The following is a 22,151-nucleotide window of genomic DNA, read 5'->3' on the forward strand; positions in this document are numbered from 1 at the left end:
AAATCAGCCCAAAACTAACCACCATGTCAAAGTCAAAGAGAAAACATTCCTCCCTCCCAAACGTTCTAATCAAGTGGTCAGGAAATGTATGTCCACAAAATATTTTGTCCTTTAATTAACAAATTAGTTTGCCAGTACTTACCTTGAGTGCACAGGGAGTTCGGAGTTAAGGACGCAGGAAGGAATGCTGAACTGCTCCAAGAAAAGCTTGAGCCTATAACAGCGATCCAGACTACTGACGAATATAAGCGTCTTGCCTCGTACCAGGCCAAGTTTGAGGAGTGTGTAGATGAGGAGGAACTTGTCCTCCTCTTCACATTTCACACTGTACTGCTGCAGCTGAGAGGTGTCTGGAAGCTGGGAGCCTTGTAGCTTCAGCGTCACCTACAGACACACAGGAAGACAACCGTGGTAAGAATTAAACAGGGCAAGAACCATGTCACATTCACTTATTAATTTTAATCCTAGCAACAACGTTCAATATGAACTGGGTTTAGCATTTAATAGTAAACCATCTCAGAGGTAAAGATAAGTAGTAATGAATAATTATTTAATTTTTTCCACACTGCATCATCAGGAGTGTGTCTAGAATGTATGATTTTTCAGTCATAGTCGTCTCGTGGACAAATAGGTCCAGAAGTTAAAGTCGCCAACATTTTATTTTCCCCCCCGGAAACCAAAAATCAGCTTGCTGGGATGGCAGATGATCTTTTCAGAACCACAAAACACACATGATACAGACAACCACATCTAACACAAAGTCATCACAGAACACTCCTTGTGGTAAAATATACTTATGAGATAATTAAACACTAGCCACACTTAAATATCAAATGTGCAATGTGAAGACAAAATGCCAATGCTCATTTTTCCTATTCGTTATCAACTTAAATATTCCTTTTGTTAAATAAATAAATACTCGTTTCATTTTCTTAATAACCAACAGTAAGTATTTACCCACATTTCTACAGGCTGGAGCAAAATATACTAGTGTATAAAGTAAAATATTCCTTTTATTTAAAAAAAAAAAGTTAATAACAAACAGACCTTTACTTAATAAACCTTTATGAATATTTATACTACCTCCTTGCGCTTCACTTTAGCGTTCAGCAGCCTGATTTCTTGAAAACAGCTCCCATTTCTTGTTAAATCTATTTGTACAGTCAATCACACAACAGCTCTTTCCCATTCGAGATTGTTTCTTTGTGCGTTTTCGCAACATCAGAGCTGTGTTACTTCCACCGAGGGTGAAGTCACGCGCATTCCCACTATTGTACATTACTCTGCCTTCTGCTGTCCAAACAACACAATTACAGCTCGGAAAAACTAAGATTATGCAGCCTGATGAGAATCGATTTGTTTTTTAGTTCATCGTTTTGAATTGTCACATTTATGCTCAGTCCAACTCCTGTTTTTCTTTAAAAAAGTAAACTTAGTTTTAAAGAAAGCACAGATTTTATTTTTAGAAAGTGCTCACAACGTCTTTACCTACTCCGTAGACTCAAAAACTTTGGTGTGAACAAGGATATCCTACAAACAATGTATAAAAATCTTGTTGAAAGCATTCTATCATTTAATATGATCATGTGGTATGGTAACTTGAACATGCAGAGAAAAAATAAGCTACAGAGAATAGTGAATATGGCCACAAAGATAATAGGAAAGCCACAAAAGCACTTAAGTATAATGTATGATGAACAGATTTTAAACAAAACCAGGAAAATCATAAATGAGCTTTCCCACCCGCTCCACTGTGAATTCGAGCTTCTACCCTCTGGGAGGTGTTTTAGAGTGCCCAACGCTAATAAGAACATCTTTAAAAACTCCTTCGTCCCAAAAGGAATAAGGGCGATAAATAATACAGGGATTCTTACTTAATTCACCCCAGTCCTTTTTATTGGTCTGATTTATTTATTTATTATTATATATGATATTTATTACTTTTCAGCTATTTCATTCTTTTAAACACTCTTTTGAGTGCTAATGTATTTTTATAATAATTTAGTTTTCTTTTCTTTTTACAAAATGTAGTGTTTGAGTGCTTGATTTGTGTACAACCCCGATTCCAAAAAAAGTTGGGACAAAGTACAAATTGTAAATAAAAACGAAATGCAATGATGTGGAAGTTTCAAAATTCCATATTTTATTCAGAATAGAACATAGATGACATATCAAATGTTTAAACTGAGAAAATGTATCATTTAAAGAGAAAAATTAGGTGATTTTAAATTTCATGACAACACCACATCTCAAAAAAGTTGGGACAAGGCCGTGTTTACCACTGTGAGACATCCCCTTTTCTCTTTACAACAGTCTGTAAACGTCTGGGGACTGAGGAGACAAGTTGCTCAAGTTTAGGGATAGGAATGTTAACCCATTCTTGTCTAATGTAGGATTCTAGTTGCTCAACTGTCTTAGGTCTTTTTTGTCGTATCTTCCATTTTATGATGCGCCAGATGTTTTCTATGGGTGAAAGATCTGGACTGCAGGCTGGCCAGTTCAGTACCCGGACCCTTCTTCTACGCAGCCATGATGCTGTAATTGATGCAGTAAGTGGTTTGGCATTGTCATGTTGGAAATTGCAAGGTCTTCCCTGAAAGAGACGTCGTCTGGATGGGAGCATATGTTGCTCTAGAACCTGGATATACCTTTCAGCATTGATGGTGTCTTTCCAGATGTGTAAGCTGCCCATGCCACACGCACTAATGCAACCCCATACCATCAGAGATGCAGGCTTCTGAACTGAGCGCTGATAACAACTTGGGTCGTCCTTCTCCTCTTTAGTCCGAATGACACGGCGTCCCTGATTTCCATAAAGAACTTCAAATTTTGATTCGTCTGACCACAGAACAGTTTTCCACTTTGCCACAGTCCATTTTAAATGAGCCTTGGCCCAGAGAAGACGTCTGCGCTTCTGGATCATGTTTAGATACGGCTTCTTCTTTGAACTATAGAGTTTTAGCTGGCAACGGCGGATGGCACAGTGAATTGTGCTCACAGATAATGTTCTCTGGAAATATTCCTGAGCCCATTTTGTGATTTCCAATACAGAAGCATGCCTGTATGTGATGCAGTGCCGTCTAAGGGCCCGAAGATCACGGGCACCCAGTATGGTTTTCCGGCCTTGACCCTTACGCACAGAGATTCTTCCAGATTCTCTGAATCTTTTGATGATATTATGCACTGTAGATGATGATATGTTCAAACTCTTTGCAATTTTACACTGTCGAACTCCTTTCTGATATTGCTCCACTATTTGTCGGTGCAGAATTAGGGGGATTGGTGATCCTCTTCCCATCTTTACTTCTGAGAGCCGCTGCCACTCCAAGATGCTCTTTTTATACCCAGGCATGTTAATGACCTATTGCCAATTGACCTAACGAGTTGCAATTTGGTCCTCCAGCTGTTCCTTTTTTGTACCTTTAACTTTTCCAGCCTCTTATTGCCCCTGTCCCAACTTTTTTGAGATGTGTTGCTGTCATGAAATTTCAAATGAGCCAATATTTGGCATGAAATTTCAAAATGTCTCACTTTCGACATTTGATATGTTGTCTATGTTCTATTGTGAATACAATATCAGTTTTTGAGATTTGTAAATTATTGCATTCCGTTTTTATTTACAATTTGTACTTTGTCCCAACTTTTTTGGAATCAGGGTTGTATTGTGATTTTAATGTTTAATTGTTTAAATGTTTGTGGTGAAACTGAAGACAAATTTCCACATTGTGGACAATAAAGTATTCGTTTATCATGGTTTTATCCTGATCTAATTTTGAGTCATGTTTTGCTTTTATAAATGGTGTTTGTTTTTGTTTTTTAATGGTGAATCCTGGTTTAATTTAATCCAGCATTATGATTAATCCAACCTTTACAAAAAGGTATCTACATTCAATGATTATAATTTTAATTCATAACGCCTTTGATACTTACAGGATTGTGTAGAACGAGGTCCTTCAAGGCCTGGACATTGTCATCGAGTGTAGCAGACATCAAGAAAGCCTGATAGATCTTAGGCAAGTGACTATAGGGGGGATAAAAAAAAATAAAGCCATGTTTAAAGACTTTAGCTCGTTCATTTATTCGCATCTGACTTCCAGTATGTTCTGAGCAGAGAATGAAATGGACAAAGACTAATTATTCAAAACCGTGTGATACGTGTGAGGGGTTTCAAGCACTCACCAAATGAGGTTCTTAAGATCGGCCTCGAAGCCAAAAGAGAAAATAAGGTCCGCTTCATCGACGACAAGCATTTCCAAAGAGTGCAGCGTCAAATTCTGGGCTTTGATATGGGCTTGCACCCGAGACGGAGTTCCCACCACAACGTCTGGCTTTTCCATCAGAATTGGCCTACAAGGACACACACAGTCCAAGCTCGCTGTATGAATTTATCCACAGCATCAATAAAACCAGGGCTTTGCATCGACAGGAGGTGGAACCATAGGTGTAACTCGTGCAGGGGATGAGTTCTCGGCACATTTTCAATGTGTAGTTTGGTTTAAAAAAAAAAAAAAATTAATATAAAAGCTCACAGCAGGAAAGCCTTCTAATATTACGAGTTTCTCAGGGTGGCGTCTAATAAAACGTCTCCTTTATGATAAATTATTACATCCATATTGTTATAAAAAAGACAATTGTGTTTCTAACGCTTTGGTTTCCTGCGTTTCATGTTTGCATGACATACAGCGATATTCTTATATTATTGTATAATCTATTTATTTGTAGAAACCTGCTGATATTATGGCATATAGGAATGTATAGCGAGGCTTAAAGTGCATACTCTGGACCAATTTCGTGTTTTGTTTTGGGTTTTTTTTATATGAAAGTATGTCCCTTTACACACTCATCCAGAAGGGTAATTTTGCACAAGGCCATCTGTCTACAGCAGAAAAAAATAAAATAACAAAACGCGTCTGGAAAAATCCCAAGAGAGTCTGGAGCCAGATTCGTGACGTTACCTGTGGAAGCACCAGCAGGCTGCGAGAGCTTTGCACGGTTTCAGTGCACAGCCTGTGTAGATCGAGCGCTCCCGTTTCTCTCTCATTGTCCGGTCTTTTGGGAAACGATGAGTACTAATCCCATCAAGATTGGTGTTGCTACACCCTCCTACGATACATCTGTTAACCATTTTAATAATTACGCGATAACGTTGAAGAAATTTGCAGAAAACCACCAGGTCGTTTTCTCATAAACAAACCAGCGCTGACATAAGATTCAGAGGGAGGCGTCCCGCACGTGACGTCACGAAAATCAATGTTTGCCAGGAAATCCAAATGCAAAGTTTTTTCAGAGGCGGACCAATTCGCCTCAAATGGCTCGATTTCAACTGAATTTTTCTGGTATTGCGCAAGGTAAAAAAAAATTGCAGAGAATGCAGAATGTTACAGATATTTGACCAAAGTTTAATATAAAATAGGAGACTTACATTGATCTTGCTCCTGAATTTACCCGTGATATGCACTTTAATACCAGCTGTTGTAGTCACTAATTTCCAATTTAGTTTTTTTTTTTATTAAACCTTTATTTTACCAGGAAAGAAGACCCATTGAGATTAATAATCTCTTTTACAAGGGTGTCCTGGCCAAGAGGCAGCACAAGTTACAAAATTAAAATTACAAAAGTCTAAAAAAAAAAGAAAAAATCATTTAAAACAGTTACAAATCAGGGACGCTGTCTCAAGTGCTCTCAGTCTGGAGTTAAAATCGCTCAATGGAATAAGTTCTTTTATTTTTAAGTCCTTTTGCAGCTTGTTCCAGGTGGTAGGGGCAGAGAAAACAAAAGCTCTTTTTCCCTGCTCTGTGCAGACGGATGGGACAGAGAGCAGCAAATGATCATTAGAGCGCAGGCCATAAGAGTCAAGGTTCCTCAATGTGATTAGGTTACTGATGTAGGGTGGCAGTAGTCCAAGTATTGCCTTGTATATAAAGGTATACCAGTGAGTCAGCCTCCTGGCAGACAATGATGGCCATCCGACTCGGGAATATAGTTCGCAGTGATGGGTCAAGGCCCTACAATTAGTGATGAACCTCAGGGCAGCATGATACACAGAGTCAATCTTACTCAGGCATTGAGCTGAAGCATTCATGTACAACAAGTCTCCATAGTCTAAAATAGATAAACAAGTTGCAGCGACAAGGCGCTTCTTAACATCAAAAGAAAAACAAAATTTATTTCTAAATAAAAAACCCAGCTTCAGTTTAAGTTTCTTAACAAGATTTTCAATGTGGGCTTTAAATGTCAGGGTGTCATCAAGCAGGATACCAAGATATTTATACGAGTGGACCACCTCTATTTCATTTCCCTCAAGAGTGAATACTGTGGGGATGTTTAACAGTCCCTTCCTTGGCTTTGAAAACAACATTTGTTTAGTCTTGTCCACGTTAAGTACTAATTTTAGCTGCAGAAATGCGTGCTGGATCACATCAAAAGCCTTCTGCAAGGATTCAACAGCATTAGTAGGGGATGACCCACAGCAGTAAATTATTGTGTCATCAGCATAGAAATGCATATTTGCATCAGACACATTTTGACCCACGTCATTTATATACATAATGAATAGGAGGGGACCTAATATAGAACCCTGTGGCACCCCCTTATGGACACCCACAAATTCTGAACACAAGTCATCATATTTGATACATTGGGTTCTATCACTTAAATAATTTGTGAACCAGGAAACTACATGATCTGAAAGACCAAAACTGGAGAGCCTTTTCTTTAGAACTATATGGTCCACAGTGTCGAACGCCTTTGACAGGTCAATAAAAAGCGCAGCACAGTACTGTTTTTTATCAAGGGCAACAAATATGTCATTAATCACTTTTGTGGCAGCAGTGACAGTACTGTGCTTTTTCCTAAAACCTGATTGCAGCTCTGAAAGAAGGTCGTTTGAATATAAAAAATCTTTGAGTTGCTCACACACCAGAGATTCAAGGATTTTTGACAGGATACACAAATTAGATATTGGCCTGTAATTGGTTAATACGGCTGGATCACCTCCTTTTAAAAGAGGAATAACAAAGGCTGACTTCCAAACTGAAGGTAGTTCTTTGTTTTCAACTGATAAATTAAAAAGTGTTGTGATGGGCTGTGCAATAAAATCAGCAGCCATTTTCACAAAATAAGGCTCTATAAAATCTGGCCCGTAAGGTTTACTGTGGTTCAAAGTTTTAAGAGCCTTACGTACTTGTTGCATGGTAAAAGGTACAAATGTAAAAGGTTCTCCAAAGAATGCTTCAGAGCTTGTAGTACAATGAGGCACGGGAACAGTTCTTGTGGCTTCAAACAAGGACCCAGATGACACAAAGTGCTTATTAAAACAATTTAAGATCTCAGTTCTATCATACACTGGGGCTGAGTCTTTTAAAACAAAAGTAGGAAGTGTCTGAGGACTTTTGTTCACAGATAAAAACTTGATCACCTTCCAAAATTTCTGCGGATTATTAAGATTATCAGTTGTAACAGACAAATAGTATTCTGATTTAGCCTTTTTAATAAGAGAAGTGCATTTATTTCTCAGTTGTCTAAAAATGGACCAATCACTAGCAGAATCACTTTTTCTAGCTTTGGCCCATGCCTCATTTCGCTCATGAATAACATCAGACAATTCTGAAGAGAACCAGGGGTTTTCTCGTCCCTTCACCCTGAATTTTCTTTTGGGAGCATGTTTATCTACAATTTTCTCAAAGTTATCTTTAAAAAATGTCCAAGCTAGCTCAACATCTGGCAACAAATCTATATGTTCCCATTTGACTAAGGACAAATCATGATGATAGGCCTGTACATTAAATTTCTTCAAGTTTCTCTTAAAAATAATACGAGGTTTACATTTAGGGATTTTTGTGTCTCTGCAAGCTACAACTACACAGTGGTCACTCAAATCATTGCAGAAAACACCCATGGATGAAAATTTATGTGGAGCATTTGTTAGAATTAAATCGATCAATGTTGACTTTTCAGGACATTTAGGATTTGGCCTAGTTGGTTGGTTAATCAACTGGCTAAAATTTACAGAGTCACAGAAGGATTTGAAGTCTTCAGAGGTTATATTTAACCAATCCCAATTGAGATCTCCTGCCATTAAAAGCTCATTATAGTTTAACTTGGACAGAAGTTGTTGTAAGGATGCTAATGCTTCCTTGGAAGCAGATGGAGGTCTAATAGGCTACATCCACACGACAACGGCAACGAGATGTTATTTAAAAATATATCGCGTCCAAATGGGCAACAATCAGTAAAATATCAGGTCCATATGGCAACGCAACGCTTGCTGAAAACGATGCAATACACATGCCACACCTCTAGGGGCGCTGTAAGACGGTCCCTTCGGAGACACCAGAACAATAGAAGAAGTAAGGATGCATATTAGCCACAAAGTCAGGAAAATCTGTTTGTAAAATTACATTATAATGACCAAATACAATGAAAAGTATTTTTCCAGTCTCACCTGTGAAAGGTAATCCCATGTGATCTTGTTTGGATGGCAAACCTGTTGGTAAAGTTAAACGCAGCTAATCTTTATTCTCCGCTTTGACCTCTCCAAAATGGCGGCGAGGATGACCTATGATTCTACGCGGAAGGCGGTGTCTTTAATGGTCCGGAATAAATTGAATGCTAATTAAATAATGATTAATTTGCTCCTCTACGCCCTTTTTGAGGAATGTATTGTAGGACTTAAACCCACATCTGAAGAGGTGAGATCGCTCTTTTTTTCTCTATTTTTGCTGGCGGGATTGACTCTGTCCTAAGGGCAGAGTCTCTCTCTCTCTCTCTCTCACTTTGCACCATTACACAATAAATATTCACAGTGAAAATATTTTGTAAGCGCGTTTCATGAACCAAGTTATAGGATTTGTTGACAACTCGCATCGCAGTGAGAAGATCATTGGCACTACTGGTGTTAAGAATCAGACCATTTCATAAATGAATATTTTGCTGTAGAGCTGCAGTGTTTGTACAATTGCATGTTTTTGCTTCACTATTACTGTCACTATTCTGCTTCTTGCATTACTACTGTGAACTAACACTGAACATAATAATAATAATAATAATAATAATATCCAAGCTCGTGTTTCACTCTCACTAGTGCTCTGTAAGGCTTTTTCCTGGTGATATCCGTTACACTTCTACCCGGCGTGAAGCACTCACAGTCATGTGGTTGTGACGTCATCGTAAACAAATCCGTTTTACTCATCCAGACGACTTCACAACGGCAACGTTGCCAGATCTTTCCACTCTGGAACCCGTTCTCAAAAAGATTGCGTTTTGGGCACCCAAAACGCCGGTGCCGTGTGGACGCCAGGCCTAAACGATAAGCAATTGTATCGGAGTCACCTGAATCCGTTGCCGTGTGGACAGGGCCTATAACATCCAACAACAGTTATGCAGAGGGATCTGGCTATTTCCACATTTAAGGCCAAAAACTCCATTTGCTTACTAATGGACTCAGACAAAACAACTGAAGCAACAAATCTTGATTTAACATAGATGGCTACCCCACCACCTTTTTTGAGCCTGTCAGTACGATAGATGTTGTATCCACTTATGCTGACATCATCATTTGTAATAGATTTTGTCAGCCACGTTTCAGAGATAATGACAATGTCAGCATCTATTGATCTAACCCAAATTTTGACCATGTCCATTTTAGGTAACAAACTGCGCACATTAAGATGAACAATTTTGAGCCCAGACATTGATTTAAAATCTGCCGGAGTGTGGGTGAGTTGCAGTTCAGGTCCAGGGTTTGGTTGCACATTTCCAGATAGAAGTAAAAGTAAAACAATTATCAATCTTTGTTTCACATTACATTTTGAACCAGTATTTTTGTATGTCGGGGCCAGGCAACTATTTTCACTGGGCAAAAATGTGAGGTCATATAAAGAAAAAACATTTTGGAGTTTGTGTAATAACTTCGATACATCTGACCAGGAGGTTAAAGCCCATACCAAATGAGTCTGTGGTTGCCCAGGAACAGCATTAAAAATGGTGCCACTGTAATAACTGATTCCCAAACAAAAAACATTGCTATGGGTTCTCACCAAACCAACATTGTTTGGTCTTATATCACAGGCTAACAACAAACTTATTAAAATAATGAAAAATGCCATTATGACTCACTTTATGTTCATCAGCAGAAAAAGAAACAAGCCCTTAAAAAGTAAAGGTTCTTACAGGTACTCCATGAGACTGTAGCAGGCCTAAGCTGATTAGCTCAGCTCCAGACTGTAGCAGGCCTAAGCTGGTTAGTTCAACTCCAAGGTGATGTAGCAGGCCTCAAGCTGGTTAGCTCGGCTTCAGAATGATGTAGCAGCCCTAAGCTGGTTAGCTGAGCTCTAGGAAGATGTAACAGGCCTCAAGCTGGTTAGCTGAGCTCTAGGAAGATGTAGCAGGCCTCAAGCTGGTTAGCTCAACTCCAGGGCAATATAGCAGGCCTAAGCTAGTTGGCTAAACTCCAGGGTGATGCAGCAGGCCCCAAGCTGGCCACAGTAGCTCAGCTCCACAAGAATGTAATAGGCACAGGCTCCAGCTCCAAAAGAATACAGCAGGCCTCCAGTTGATTAGCTCAGCTCCAGGATGATGTAGCAGGCCTCAAGCTAGTTAGCTCACCTCCAGGAGAATTACTTCCTTTACTTCCTAGTTACTTCCTTTAGCACATTTTGAACTAATATGCCCAGTAAAGACAGACGCTGTGAACTATGAATGAATTAATTAATTTATTTATTTCGAACATGTATAAAAAAAAATGTAACTATTTGTACATACAAAAGAAAGAAAATGAGAAATAAAAAAAATAAGAGCTAAGACATTGTTCGAAAAAGGAGTGGGAAGAAGTACAATACTTTAATTTCCCACCCCTTTTTAACTACCCCGAAATCCTAACTACATTAATACACCTATAAAAATATATACCACATATACACTTCATGAATATCTATATAAATATATAATTACAAAAATAAATATCTACTACATACCTATCCCTGTAAATATAAATATATAAACTATCCCCATAAATAAATATATACCATATACCAAGTTAGTTCTAATATAACAATCAACCCTATTCTATTTATCCCTCATCATCCTCCGTTAATATACTTCCTCTTCTATATACTTGTTTAAAAATATTTTTTGCACCTGTTTTTAAACAGATTTATATTTGCACTTTGTTTTATTTCTGTCTCCAGTCTGTTCCATAAAGTCACCCCACAGCTCGATACGCACATGCTTTTCATATTTGTTCGAACCTTTGGTTTTTTAAAATTTAGGTCTCCCCTTAGATTATATCCCCCCTCTCTCTCACTAAACATTCCTTGTATATTTTTCAGCAATAGATTATTTCTCGCTTTGTACATTATTTGTGCTGTTCTGAATTTGACCAGATCCATAAATTTCAACACGTGTGATTTTATGAATAGTGAGTTTGTGTGATCTCTGTATCCTGTTTTGTTTACTGTCCTTATTGCTCTTTTCTGTATTGTACATATCGGCTGCAGAGTGGTTTTGTAGGTGTTTCCCCAGACTTCGACACAGTAATGGCGCTTTTCCACTACCCTTTTTCAGCTCACTTCAGCTCACTTCAGCCCGACACGGCTCGCGTTTCGACTACCAAAAAACAGCACGACTCAGCTCGCTTCAGCCCTGCTTAGCCCCTAAAACTCGCACCGTTTTGGAGTGGGGCTGAAGCGAGCCAAACCGTGCCGAGTGAGGCTGGGGGCGTGAGCAGACACTCCCCTGTGCACTGATTGGTGAGGAGGAGTGTCCTCACATGCCCACACACGCCCCGCGAGCGCGCTGGGATCTGTAAACACCGTAAACCCGGAAGAAGAATAATTACGAATTACGAGAATTTCTGAAGCCTTATGCGCCTCGTCTCATCTATACGCTCTTGCCAGTATCTGTTGGCGTTGTCGGTGACAACAAGCCACAGCACCAAGACCAGCAACACTAACGACTCCATGTCCTCCATGTTTATTGTTTACTATCCGGGTCGTGAGACTACCGCTTAAAAGCTCACTGATGTCACTGTTTGCGCTGCTTAACGACATCACGTGACGTCCACCCACTTTCGCTAACTCCACCCAATGTGTCCACCCACTTCCAGCCAGCACGGTTCAGCGCGGTTGTAGTCGAAATGCAACTCCAACAGCCCCACTCAGCTCGACTCAGCACCGCACGGCTCAGCCGCGTTTGTAGTGGAAAAGCAGCATAAGTCAGATATGGCAAAAATAACGAGCAATAGAGTATGCAAAGATTTGCAATCAAGAATACGTTTTGTTTTCCACAGAATTGCCGAGCACTTTGCCAGTTTTGCTCGTACGTATCCTACATGAGGTTTCCAGCAGACTTTATGATCCAAAATCACACCAAGAAATTTAATTTCCTGTACCATTTCTATCTTAGTATTGTCTATTATCAATTCTACATTACAATCCATTTTGTGTCTCCCAAACAACATGATCTTTGTTTTGCTTAGATTTAATGATAATTTATTTTTGTCAAACCATAGTTTTAGTTTATTTATTTCAGTTGTGATTGTCTCCAAAGTCTGCTGCAAATTCTCAGCGGAACAAAAAATATTGGTGTCGTCTGCAAACAAAACAAATTTCAGTACTTGAGAAACTCTACATGTGTCATTGATATATAATATGAATAATTTCGGACCTAATATTGGCCCCTGTGGTACCCCGCATGTAATGTTCATGAAATCAGATTTATGGTCACCTATCTGCACAAACTGTTGCCTGTTTCTTATGGCCCTTTTCCACTACCCTTTTTCAGCTCACTTCAGCCCGACACGGCTCGCGTTTCGACTACCTCAGAGCAGCACAACTCAGCTCGCTTCAGCCCTACTCAGCACCCAAAACTCGCACGGTTTTGGAGTAGGGCTGAAGCGAGCCAAACCAAGCCGAGTGGGGCTAGGGGCGTGAGGAGACACTCCCCTGTGCACTGATTGGTGAGGAGGAGTGTCCTCACATGCCCACACACGCCCCGCGAGCACGCTGGGATCTGTAAACACCGTAAACCCGGAAGAAGAAGAATTATGAGACTTTCTGAAGCCTTATGCGCCTCGCCTCATCTATACGCTCTTGCCAGTATCTGTTGGCGTTGTCGGTGACAACAAGCCACAGCACCAAGACCAGCAACACTAACGACTCCATGTTTATTGTTTACTATCCGGGTCGTGAGACTACCGCTTAAAAGGTCACTGATGTCACTGTTTACGCCGCCTAACAACATCACGTGACGTCCACCCACTTTCGCTAACTCCACCCAATGTGTCCACCCACTTCCAGCCAGCACGGTTCAGCGCAGTTGTAGTCGAAATGCAACTCCAACAGCCCCACTCAGCACGACTCAGCACCGCACGGCTCAGCCCAACTCCGCCGCATTGGTAGTGGAAAAGCGGCAATAGATAGCTCGACAGCCAGCTCCACCCAACTCCCCTAACACCACACTTTTCTAGTTTACTGAATAATATACTGTGATCAATGGTATCGAATGCTTTTTTTTAGGTCCACAAATACTCCAATTGCTATTTTTTTATTGTCTATACAGTTTGTGATTTCCTCTATCAGTTCCATCGATGTTGATCTGTCCGTTCTGAATCCATATTGACTGTCCGTAAGGAGGTTGTGTTTTTCAATTAATTTGTCCAGTCTATCTGAAAAAAGTTTTTCGAGTATTTTGGAGAATTGGGGGAGTAAAGAAACAGGCCTGTAGTTTGTGAAATGGCGTCTATCTCCGGTTTTAAACAATGGTATCACTTTTGCAATTTTCATTTTGTCTGGAAATGTACCTGATTGAAAAGATAAATTGCAGATGTGGGTGAGTGGTTTCACAATTCCCTCAATAACCGTCTTTACTGTTAACATGTCTATATCATTCCAGTCTGCAGAGGTTTTGTTTTTACATTTTCTTACAATTGGCATAATTTCTTCATCATCAGTTGCAGTTAGAACACAAAATTTCCAAAGGTTTCCAAAACCTCCATATTGGGTCACCATCCTTCCATCAATCCAACACTTTCCATAGCAAAGGTTACGCTCATGGGGTGGAGCCATTGCTAGCATTGCAAAGTGAAAGGGGAAGTCACGTTAGTGGATGGAGTTTAACCAAATAATAAGCAAAGTTAAGTGGCGTCTACATCCTTAGATTTTGGTTCCTAGTTGCAACTTCTGAACCAGCCTTTGAAACTACACTTAGAGCTAAAGTGAAACACTGCTGTTTCTTTCTCTTGTTTTTGCGCACGGAAGCAGGGAATCCCGGATGTAAGACTGCGCATGAGCGGAAGCTGCGAGATAAACCCACGTACACTCCAGGAGATGTAGTACAGATTATTCGACACACAAGTGGATTTCCTTCGAATTGGTGAACTATCTGGATGAGGAACCGGCACCAGTTTCACTCATTCCATTTCTGATGAATAATCAGACAGCCGAGACACGAAGTTTTATGCTTGGAAAAGGTTAGTTGTTTCAGAATCATGTACAAAATGGAGCTGGATGTAGACTGTATATATAGCATTTTAGGATCCTTTAATAGACCTCAATCTGCTCAAAGAGCAGTATTTTGTGAATATGAGTGAGTGTTGGTGAGGTTTGAACATAGGTGGGTGGTTTCACACGCGTTTTCTGATTATTAAGCGTGCGGCGTTTTTACACTGTTTGGCGCTACCAGTGAAAACATGGCCGCAGGTTTGAGTAGCACGTGCGAGGGAGAGAAGCGTTAGAGAGCACTACTTGATTATGTTTAAAAAGAATGGTCAAGTGAAAATTAACTTTGTCTCAACTAAAGATTACAAAGAAACAATACATTATGACCAAAGTTCAGATTTCAAAGACATTATGAAAAGCTTCGACTTTGAACATGGGTTCTCAGTGGGATAGTTACGGAAGCCGAGAGAGGCCCTTCATATAATCCTTTTTTTATTCACCTTGTTATCCCGAGATAACGACATAATTAATTCCGGATCTCGAGAAAACAACTAATTTGAGATCTCGAGAAAACAAAATTATTTCATGATCTCGAGAAAACAGCTGAGAAATGGTTCATTCAGGTGCGCCAAGAGCAGGGCTCGAAATTAACTTTTTTTCTTTGTGTCCCCCAGTGGTCCCAAATTCTGTGTTGTATTGTCCCGAATGGAAGCAATAGTGTCCCCATTTTTTCCTCTCTGAAATAACCAGTGGTTAATATTATCATATGAAGTTACTATTATATTTGTAACTATACGATTTTGAACCCTTTATATCATTTTTACAATAAGTCACAAAACACAAGTGACACATGTCCAATACATCATCTACTTCAAAATTACAGTTATTGCATTTTCAGTTTATTAAACTTTGGCGATCTCACTGTATGAATAGATACCTGTTTATTTAAAGGGGCCAACTAGCTCATTCAGAAAATGTTTCAACTCCCTACATTTGCAGTACACTTTAGCTGAAAATAAGACCCCTTTTATGTTTGTTTCATCTACTTATACCTTGAATATCTGTTGGCATATATAAGGCCAACTTATCATTTTCACCATTACCGTTATCCATTTTTATGTAATATACCTGTTGCCCCATTCAGAGATGTTTTGAAAGCCATCAGCCATACCATCAATGGATGAAATGCACACCCATGTTGCAAGCAGTACAATAGAAGGTTTGACCCAAAAAACGAAATATTTTAATCCAGTCTACAGTGTAAAATAAAGGAAAAACGCCATCCAATCATATCGAGGTACCACCTCAAAATGATTGGATACTGACACGTCAATCAGACTGAAGCCCGCGAGCAGCCCGGCCCTTCTGTGTGTGTGTGAGAGCGAGCAGAGTGTCACACAGAGCGCAGGATTCTCTCAGTGCGCTCCTTCCAAACAATGGGGATTTACACGAAAACGGAAGGAGATATTCACAAAATTCTTTCACAGTGAGCGCCACAAGGCTCTCCTGAACACACGGATGTAATTTTTTTTGTCTGTAGTGTAAAAAATGAGGTCACTAGAACGAGTTAAAAACGAGTGACTTTTCTGCCACGTTTATAATGGGAGTCTATGGGGCTGCGCGGCTGTGCTCTCGTTACTTTCAGGCTTCTCATTCAAAAACTGTAAATCCTATCGCTCAGGGAGACACATTGTGTGAATCAGGACAAGTGTGGCTACTACTTTTGAGAAAATTATGTGTGTGGAGTGAAAATTGGGGCTGAAAACACAGTTTAAATGAGAAAGTTTGAGCTATTTTTCCAAGCTCTCTACACTCTAACTTAACGAGCTCCACTAGTGTGTAACGCAATAGACACCCATTGTAAAGCCGGAATTTCTCAGGCTTTATAAGGGGGGGGGGGGGGGGGGGTGGAGACGCGGAGGGTGGGAGTGTTTCTTTTCAAAATATGGCTTGCGGGAACCGTTATTCCAAAATCTTGTATTGCACCTTTAATGCAGAACTTTTTTTCTAGATCTATTTTTTTTCCATTGTCCCGGGATTGTCCCAGATATGATAATTTTGTGTCCCGATGACATTTTTTATGGTCCCCGGGACATCGGGACACCGTTAGTTTCGAGCGCTGGCCAAGAGACTTGTGATATGCTGACTTTGGGGCTATTTCTCATTCTGTATAGACGCAACTTTGGTCAATAGAATGTCTGGAATAATCGATCACCTAATAAGGCAATATTTTGATCAGGGGTTGACATAGGGAGAGATTGCATCAAGTCTTTTAATAAGGGATAATTTCAAAATTAGTCCGCGGCACCTCCGCAGAAGACTGGCCCGGCTTCGTCTCTACCGACGGAGATACAGTGATCCAGCTGAGATCATGAAATAATTGTTTTGTTTTCTCGAGATCTCGAAATAATGGTTTTGTTTTCTCGAGATCTCGAATTAGTTGTGTTGTTTTCTCGAGATCCTGAATTAATTATGTCGTTATCTCAGGATAACAAGGTTAATTAAAAAAATATTATATAAAGGGCCTCTCTCGGCTTCCGTAGATAGTCAACGGGCGATATCTAGATATAAATGAACCATACATTATAACATGTAGATTGATCAATAATCAATTTTCCAGAATATCGTCGCTGTCAGGTCAAAACCTATGTGACATTTTTCCTTTTTTACAGGAGACGTAAAAAACTGAATAAAACTCTGAAATAAGCTGAGAAGCCAGTAAAAGTTGTTCTATTATTAGCTTGGTCAGTTAAATATCCATCAAAATAGCTAATTGCAGCATTATATTAGTGTAAATTGCAAAAAAATCATCCTTGAGAATTGACCTAAATTGTCACATAGCAGGTTTTGAACCGACAGTGACGATATGAAAGTTACAGAATTTCTTTAATTGCACTCACCTCTGCGCTGATAACTCTGCTTTGCCTGAGATATCGGCCACACGAACATCTCTGGAACAGTAGGCGGTGAGCTGGCGAATCATGGCCTGTGCCTGCTGTCCCAGTTCTTTGGTGGGTACGAGGACTAAAGCTCGCACTGCCTGCTCTCGCACCGTCTATCAGAAATAAGACAACATAAATCATCAAATCCCTCCGACCTCTGTTACTCCAACATTAAACAGCCATGATCCTTAGGTAGTAAATTAACAGGGCACAGTAAGGATCTTAGGTTTTGTAATAATTTACAAAATAGCATATGAAACTTTACTGGTTTTACCTGTACGGTAATTTTTTTTGTTTAACTTCACATTACTTACTGTATGTACTTTATAAACAGGCAGGGCTCGTTGTACTGTAGGTTGTGGCCTACTACGTAGCAAACAGAACCAACGTACATGCCAGCTGAGCCAATTCAGCGAGTCCTACTTTAACACAGCAACATTGCTTTGGTCTTAATTGAATAACTAGTCTTATTTGTCTTAAAGGCGTCACGCAGTGGCGATAAAAGTTGCATTATTCTGCACCAGAATGCTTTCGAGATTCGAAATAAATTGACCGTCGATTTTTCAAAAGCTTCCCGCGGTTGTAATCGGTCCTTATTTGGTCATGCCCATCACTTGAAATATCCCGCGTTCGCAGCGCCCCCTCTCGGTCAATGGAACAGCTGCGTGACGTCATACCACAGGGGTGATATCGTTCCGGCGCCGCGCCGGATTTCCGGCGTACTGTGGCTGGGGGAAAAAAAAAAAAAATCTAGTTCGCCCATTGTCCTGTGTCATTCTGAGATGCGCAGATAGACAGTAAAGGGAATTCCGAATTCCCTTTACTGTCTATCTGCGCATCTCAGAATGACACAGGACAATGGGCGAACTAGATTTTTTTTTTTTCCCCAGCCACGGTACACCGGAAATCCGGCGCGGCGCTGGAACGCTATCACCCCTGATACCAGTAACCGCTCGGTGCAGTTGCAATGGCGGACACACCAGAAAATAGGAGCGATGCTGAGGAAATTAGCTTTGATTTTACCGATACAGAAGAAGAAAATGGCCCACAAGTAGAGGTTTTGACAGCTGAATGTCCTGGTGGTATCCAGCCTTACAGATTTGAACCTGAGCGCTCATCTTCAGAAGGAAATGAGGACAGTTCTGACGACGACAGAAATGAAGACGAGAATGAAGAAGACCGGCGACTTGAAGACTTGTTTTGGTTGGTTTCTCTGACTAAATCACTACTTGTGTGTATTTTTAAAGACCATTTTCACTTGAATTCGAATGCTGTGTGATTAATCTATGATTATGTGTAATACTGATAGCTGTAGGGGGTGAAAGTATAGCTAGAAAGATTGAATTCTAGCAACTTGACAGCTTGCGATCTCGCGAAATGCAGTGGGCCTTCTGATACAGTAGACCCCTTGATATTCCAGTTTTCATCATTTTCCTTTTATTGCGGTTGATTTTAACTTGATATTCAGTATGTTATAGGCTGAGAGTATTGAGCTTTGTATTGTATTGTTTAGTAAACGTACAATCGTCAGTAATAAGTGATAATTATTAGTTAAAGGCAGCTCTATGGCATAAATCACCTTGGCCTTTTGGTTTCTATCCTATAGACCCTTTTCACGTGATGTCACGACAAACGCGGCCGCCACTTTGGACATGTACTACCAGTAGTTTACCACAGCCAGCATTGAGGAACGGCAGCAAAGAAAGTGTTTATTTTCAGCAAGACTTCCATCATGCCACTATATTGTTGTGCACCTGGATGTAGTAACCATCAACAAACAAGGCAAGGGTTATCATTTTATCCGATCCCGGTAGATGCTGACCGATGGAGAAGATGGATAGCGGCACACCAACGCTTGTGTAGTGACCACTTTGTTGGAGGTAAGACGAATAAAATTAGCCAGAAAAGGCATTACATTGCTGTTAACATTCTGTGGCGGCGAGTGTGTAACCAAATAGGCTAAAATAACCCATTGTAACCTCTTTGTTCTTCTGTAGTAGCTATTAGCTAACGACATTAGCTAGCGTTGTGTTCCTTTGCTGTTGGTAGACTGTAGGACAGATCAGAGGCAGTGTCCTACAAACAGCGCTTAATTTGAGGGGGAGCAAGCCGGAGCGCGCTCCGGAACCTCAGGCGTTGCCTCCGGCAGCTATTTACACTGGATCCGGTGATCCGACACCCCTTTTGACTATGTAACAAAAAAATAATAATAATAATAATTAAATAAAAAAATGCAAGTTTATTTAGTGTTAATGTCTGATTTTGATATCTGTATTGTTGGTGATTTCTCTCATGAAACGACATCCACAAAATATCTGCAGATGAACTTAATTTGCAGTGTTATTACAAAACATGCCCAGAAGCGCAACGCCGCGCCCCCCTCTTTTTTTCCGCACCGGAGCCGCTCATCCTCTGCGCTCCGGGACCTCCCACTTTACAAATTAAGCACTGCCTACAAATAAGTGTTCAAAATATGAGGAACATCTCTTAAATCCAGGCCGTTCCCTGTAATCTGTAACAACGGTTGGAGAAAGTAATGGCAAATAGTGAGTGCACAAACCATAGAAGGGAAACTGTACACAGCGCCAGGGCAGTGTGATGGTATGTCTACTTTTAGATTGTGTTAGCTTATCAATGAACACACTCGTCACTCGATGAGTTTCACATCTTTACGACGGATACTTAAATGTGTGTTAGGTATTATTGTTGCAGTCTAAGCAGTCATTGTAGCAGCTAGATGAGCGAGAACTGAAAGGGTCTGTGCCATAAACTGTTATTTCTGTACGGCGTTGCTAATGTGTCGTTACTGTTGTTATTTCTCCCTCTGCTCGCCCTGTAAATGCCCTACGTCGCTGGATAGCGAAGGTGTTTTCTGCATCTCGCTCCTTTTTCTTGTATGTTCTCCGTTTGTCACCTTCCTCGCATTCAAACCAATTCGAGTCGAAGTCCGCTACATGTCCAAAATGGTGGTCGCGTTTACGAAGGTCACGTGACTGAAAAGGGTCTATAGATCTATTTTGCTCTCCCATGATGATCTTAGACCTATGTGGCAGCGGGGGCGTGGTCAAGCACCGGTCTGTGACAGGAGGGCGGAGTTGGGGAAGGTAAGTGGCAGAATCGCTTCACCTGAGTGTCATTAACCTGTGTTTTGTGTGTTCTCCCCAGTAAACCGCCCTATTTAAGGAGGGAGAGCGAGAGCAGAGGAGGTCAGCCCCGGACGAGACGCTGTGTGTGTGTGTCTCTCTCTCTCGCTATTTTCGAACATTATTGTAACCCTGAAAAGTGTGGCAATAAAGCCGATTAGACAAACCTGATCTCTGTCCTGCCGTCCTCTGTGCTCCACCCACACGCGATTCTCCCTACAGTGGTGCCGAAACCCGGGATCGTGGAGCACCTGTCCTGCAGCCCCATGGAATCCTCCCCGTTCGCGGACTTGGTCCACGCCCTCGCCACGGCTCAGCAGAGCCAGCACCAGGCGCTCGTCACACTCCGGAAGGAGCAGGAGCGCCGCTTCGAAGCCCTGGTGCTGGCTCAACAGGAAGACCGTGAGGCGTTCCGGCGCCTCCTCGCGTCGGCGGGGTCCACCAGCGCCTCGGCCGCGGGCCCATCTCCCATCACCTTGACTAAGATGGGCCCGCAGGACGACCCCGAGGCGTTCATCGCGTTGTTCGAACAGGTCGCCGAAGCCTCGGGGTGGCCGATGGAACAGCGCGCGGTGCGCCTCCTCCCCCTCCTGACGGGAGAGGCGCAGTTAGCCGCACTACAGCTCCCCGCCGACCACCGGCTGGCCTACGCCGACCTTCGCCGGGCCGTCCTCCAGCGCGTGGGGCGCACGCCGGAGCAGCAGCGCCAGCGCTTCCGCGCGCTGCGAATGGAGGAAGTCGGCAGCCCGTTCGCGTTCGGCCAGCAGCTCCGGGACGCCTGCTGGCGGTGGCTGAGGATCGCGACGCCGAGGGGATCATCGACCAGGTGGCGCTGGAGCAGTTCATCGCCCGCCTACCCGCCGGAACTGCGGAGTGGGTCCAGTGCCACCGCCCGGCGTCGCTGGATCAGGCCGTAGGACTGGCGGAGGATCATCTGGCGGCTGTCCCGGCGGCAGGACAACGGATGTCATCTTCTCTCTCCTCTTCTCTCTCTCTCTCTCTCTTCCCCCTCCTCCCGTGTCCCGTCCTCGCCCCATTCCCCCACCACGGAGGCGGGGGCCGGCCCCACCCCAGCCGGCCCGCCGCACCCGTGGTGCCCTCCCGTTTTTCCCTTCTGTGTCTGTCTCTCCCCCCCCCTCAGATGAGTGACCCTCAATCCACAGCTGCAGAGGGGAGGCCCGGGCCGGTTTTACTGGCGCTGCGGGGAACCGGGCCACCTGCAGCAACAGTGTGCCGCGATGGAGGTGGGGGCGGTGGTGCGGATCCCCGACGCGCCAGAGGCTGCCCTCGATCAGGCCGGAGCATATCGCATACCGGTAAGTGTACAAGGGGCGACCTATCAGGCGTTGGTGGATTCGGGTTGCAACCAGACCTCGATCCGCCAAAGCCTGGTGCAAGACGAGGCATTGGGGGGAGCACAAGGGGTGAAGGTGTTGTGTGTGCACGGGGATGTTCACTGCTACCCGTTGGTGTCGGTCCACATACATTTCAGAGGGAACAAATCTATAGTGAAGGCGGCGGTTAATCCTCGCCTTACCCACTCTTTAATCTTGGGGACTGATTGGCCGGGATTCCGGGGGTTGATGGCACACCTAGTAAAGAGTGGGTCCTGCCGGTTAGCCGGGGGGGGT

General features: G+C 42.2%; 1 protein-coding gene across 1 annotated transcript in view; it reads right to left on the reverse strand.

Annotated features, from left to right (window-relative positions):
• ddx56 (DEAD (Asp-Glu-Ala-Asp) box helicase 56) overlaps positions 1 to 22,151 on the reverse strand; it is a 42,544-nt gene that overhangs the window by 12,408 nt on the left and 7,985 nt on the right. The window contains exons 3-6 of the mRNA XM_060908823.1: positions 17,336 to 17,490; positions 4,180 to 4,347; positions 3,931 to 4,021; positions 143 to 384 (exon numbers count right to left, since the gene is read on the reverse strand). Of these exons, the coding sequence (XP_060764806.1) occupies positions 143 to 384; positions 3,931 to 4,021; positions 4,180 to 4,347; positions 17,336 to 17,490 (656 nt within the window). The remainder of the gene's footprint in view (positions 1 to 142; positions 385 to 3,930; positions 4,022 to 4,179; positions 4,348 to 17,335; positions 17,491 to 22,151) is intronic.

This window comes from Neoarius graeffei, chromosome 25, assembly GCF_027579695.1.
Source record: "Neoarius graeffei isolate fNeoGra1 chromosome 25, fNeoGra1.pri, whole genome shotgun sequence".
Taxonomy (NCBI): Eukaryota; Metazoa; Chordata; class Actinopteri; order Siluriformes; family Ariidae; genus Neoarius; species Neoarius graeffei.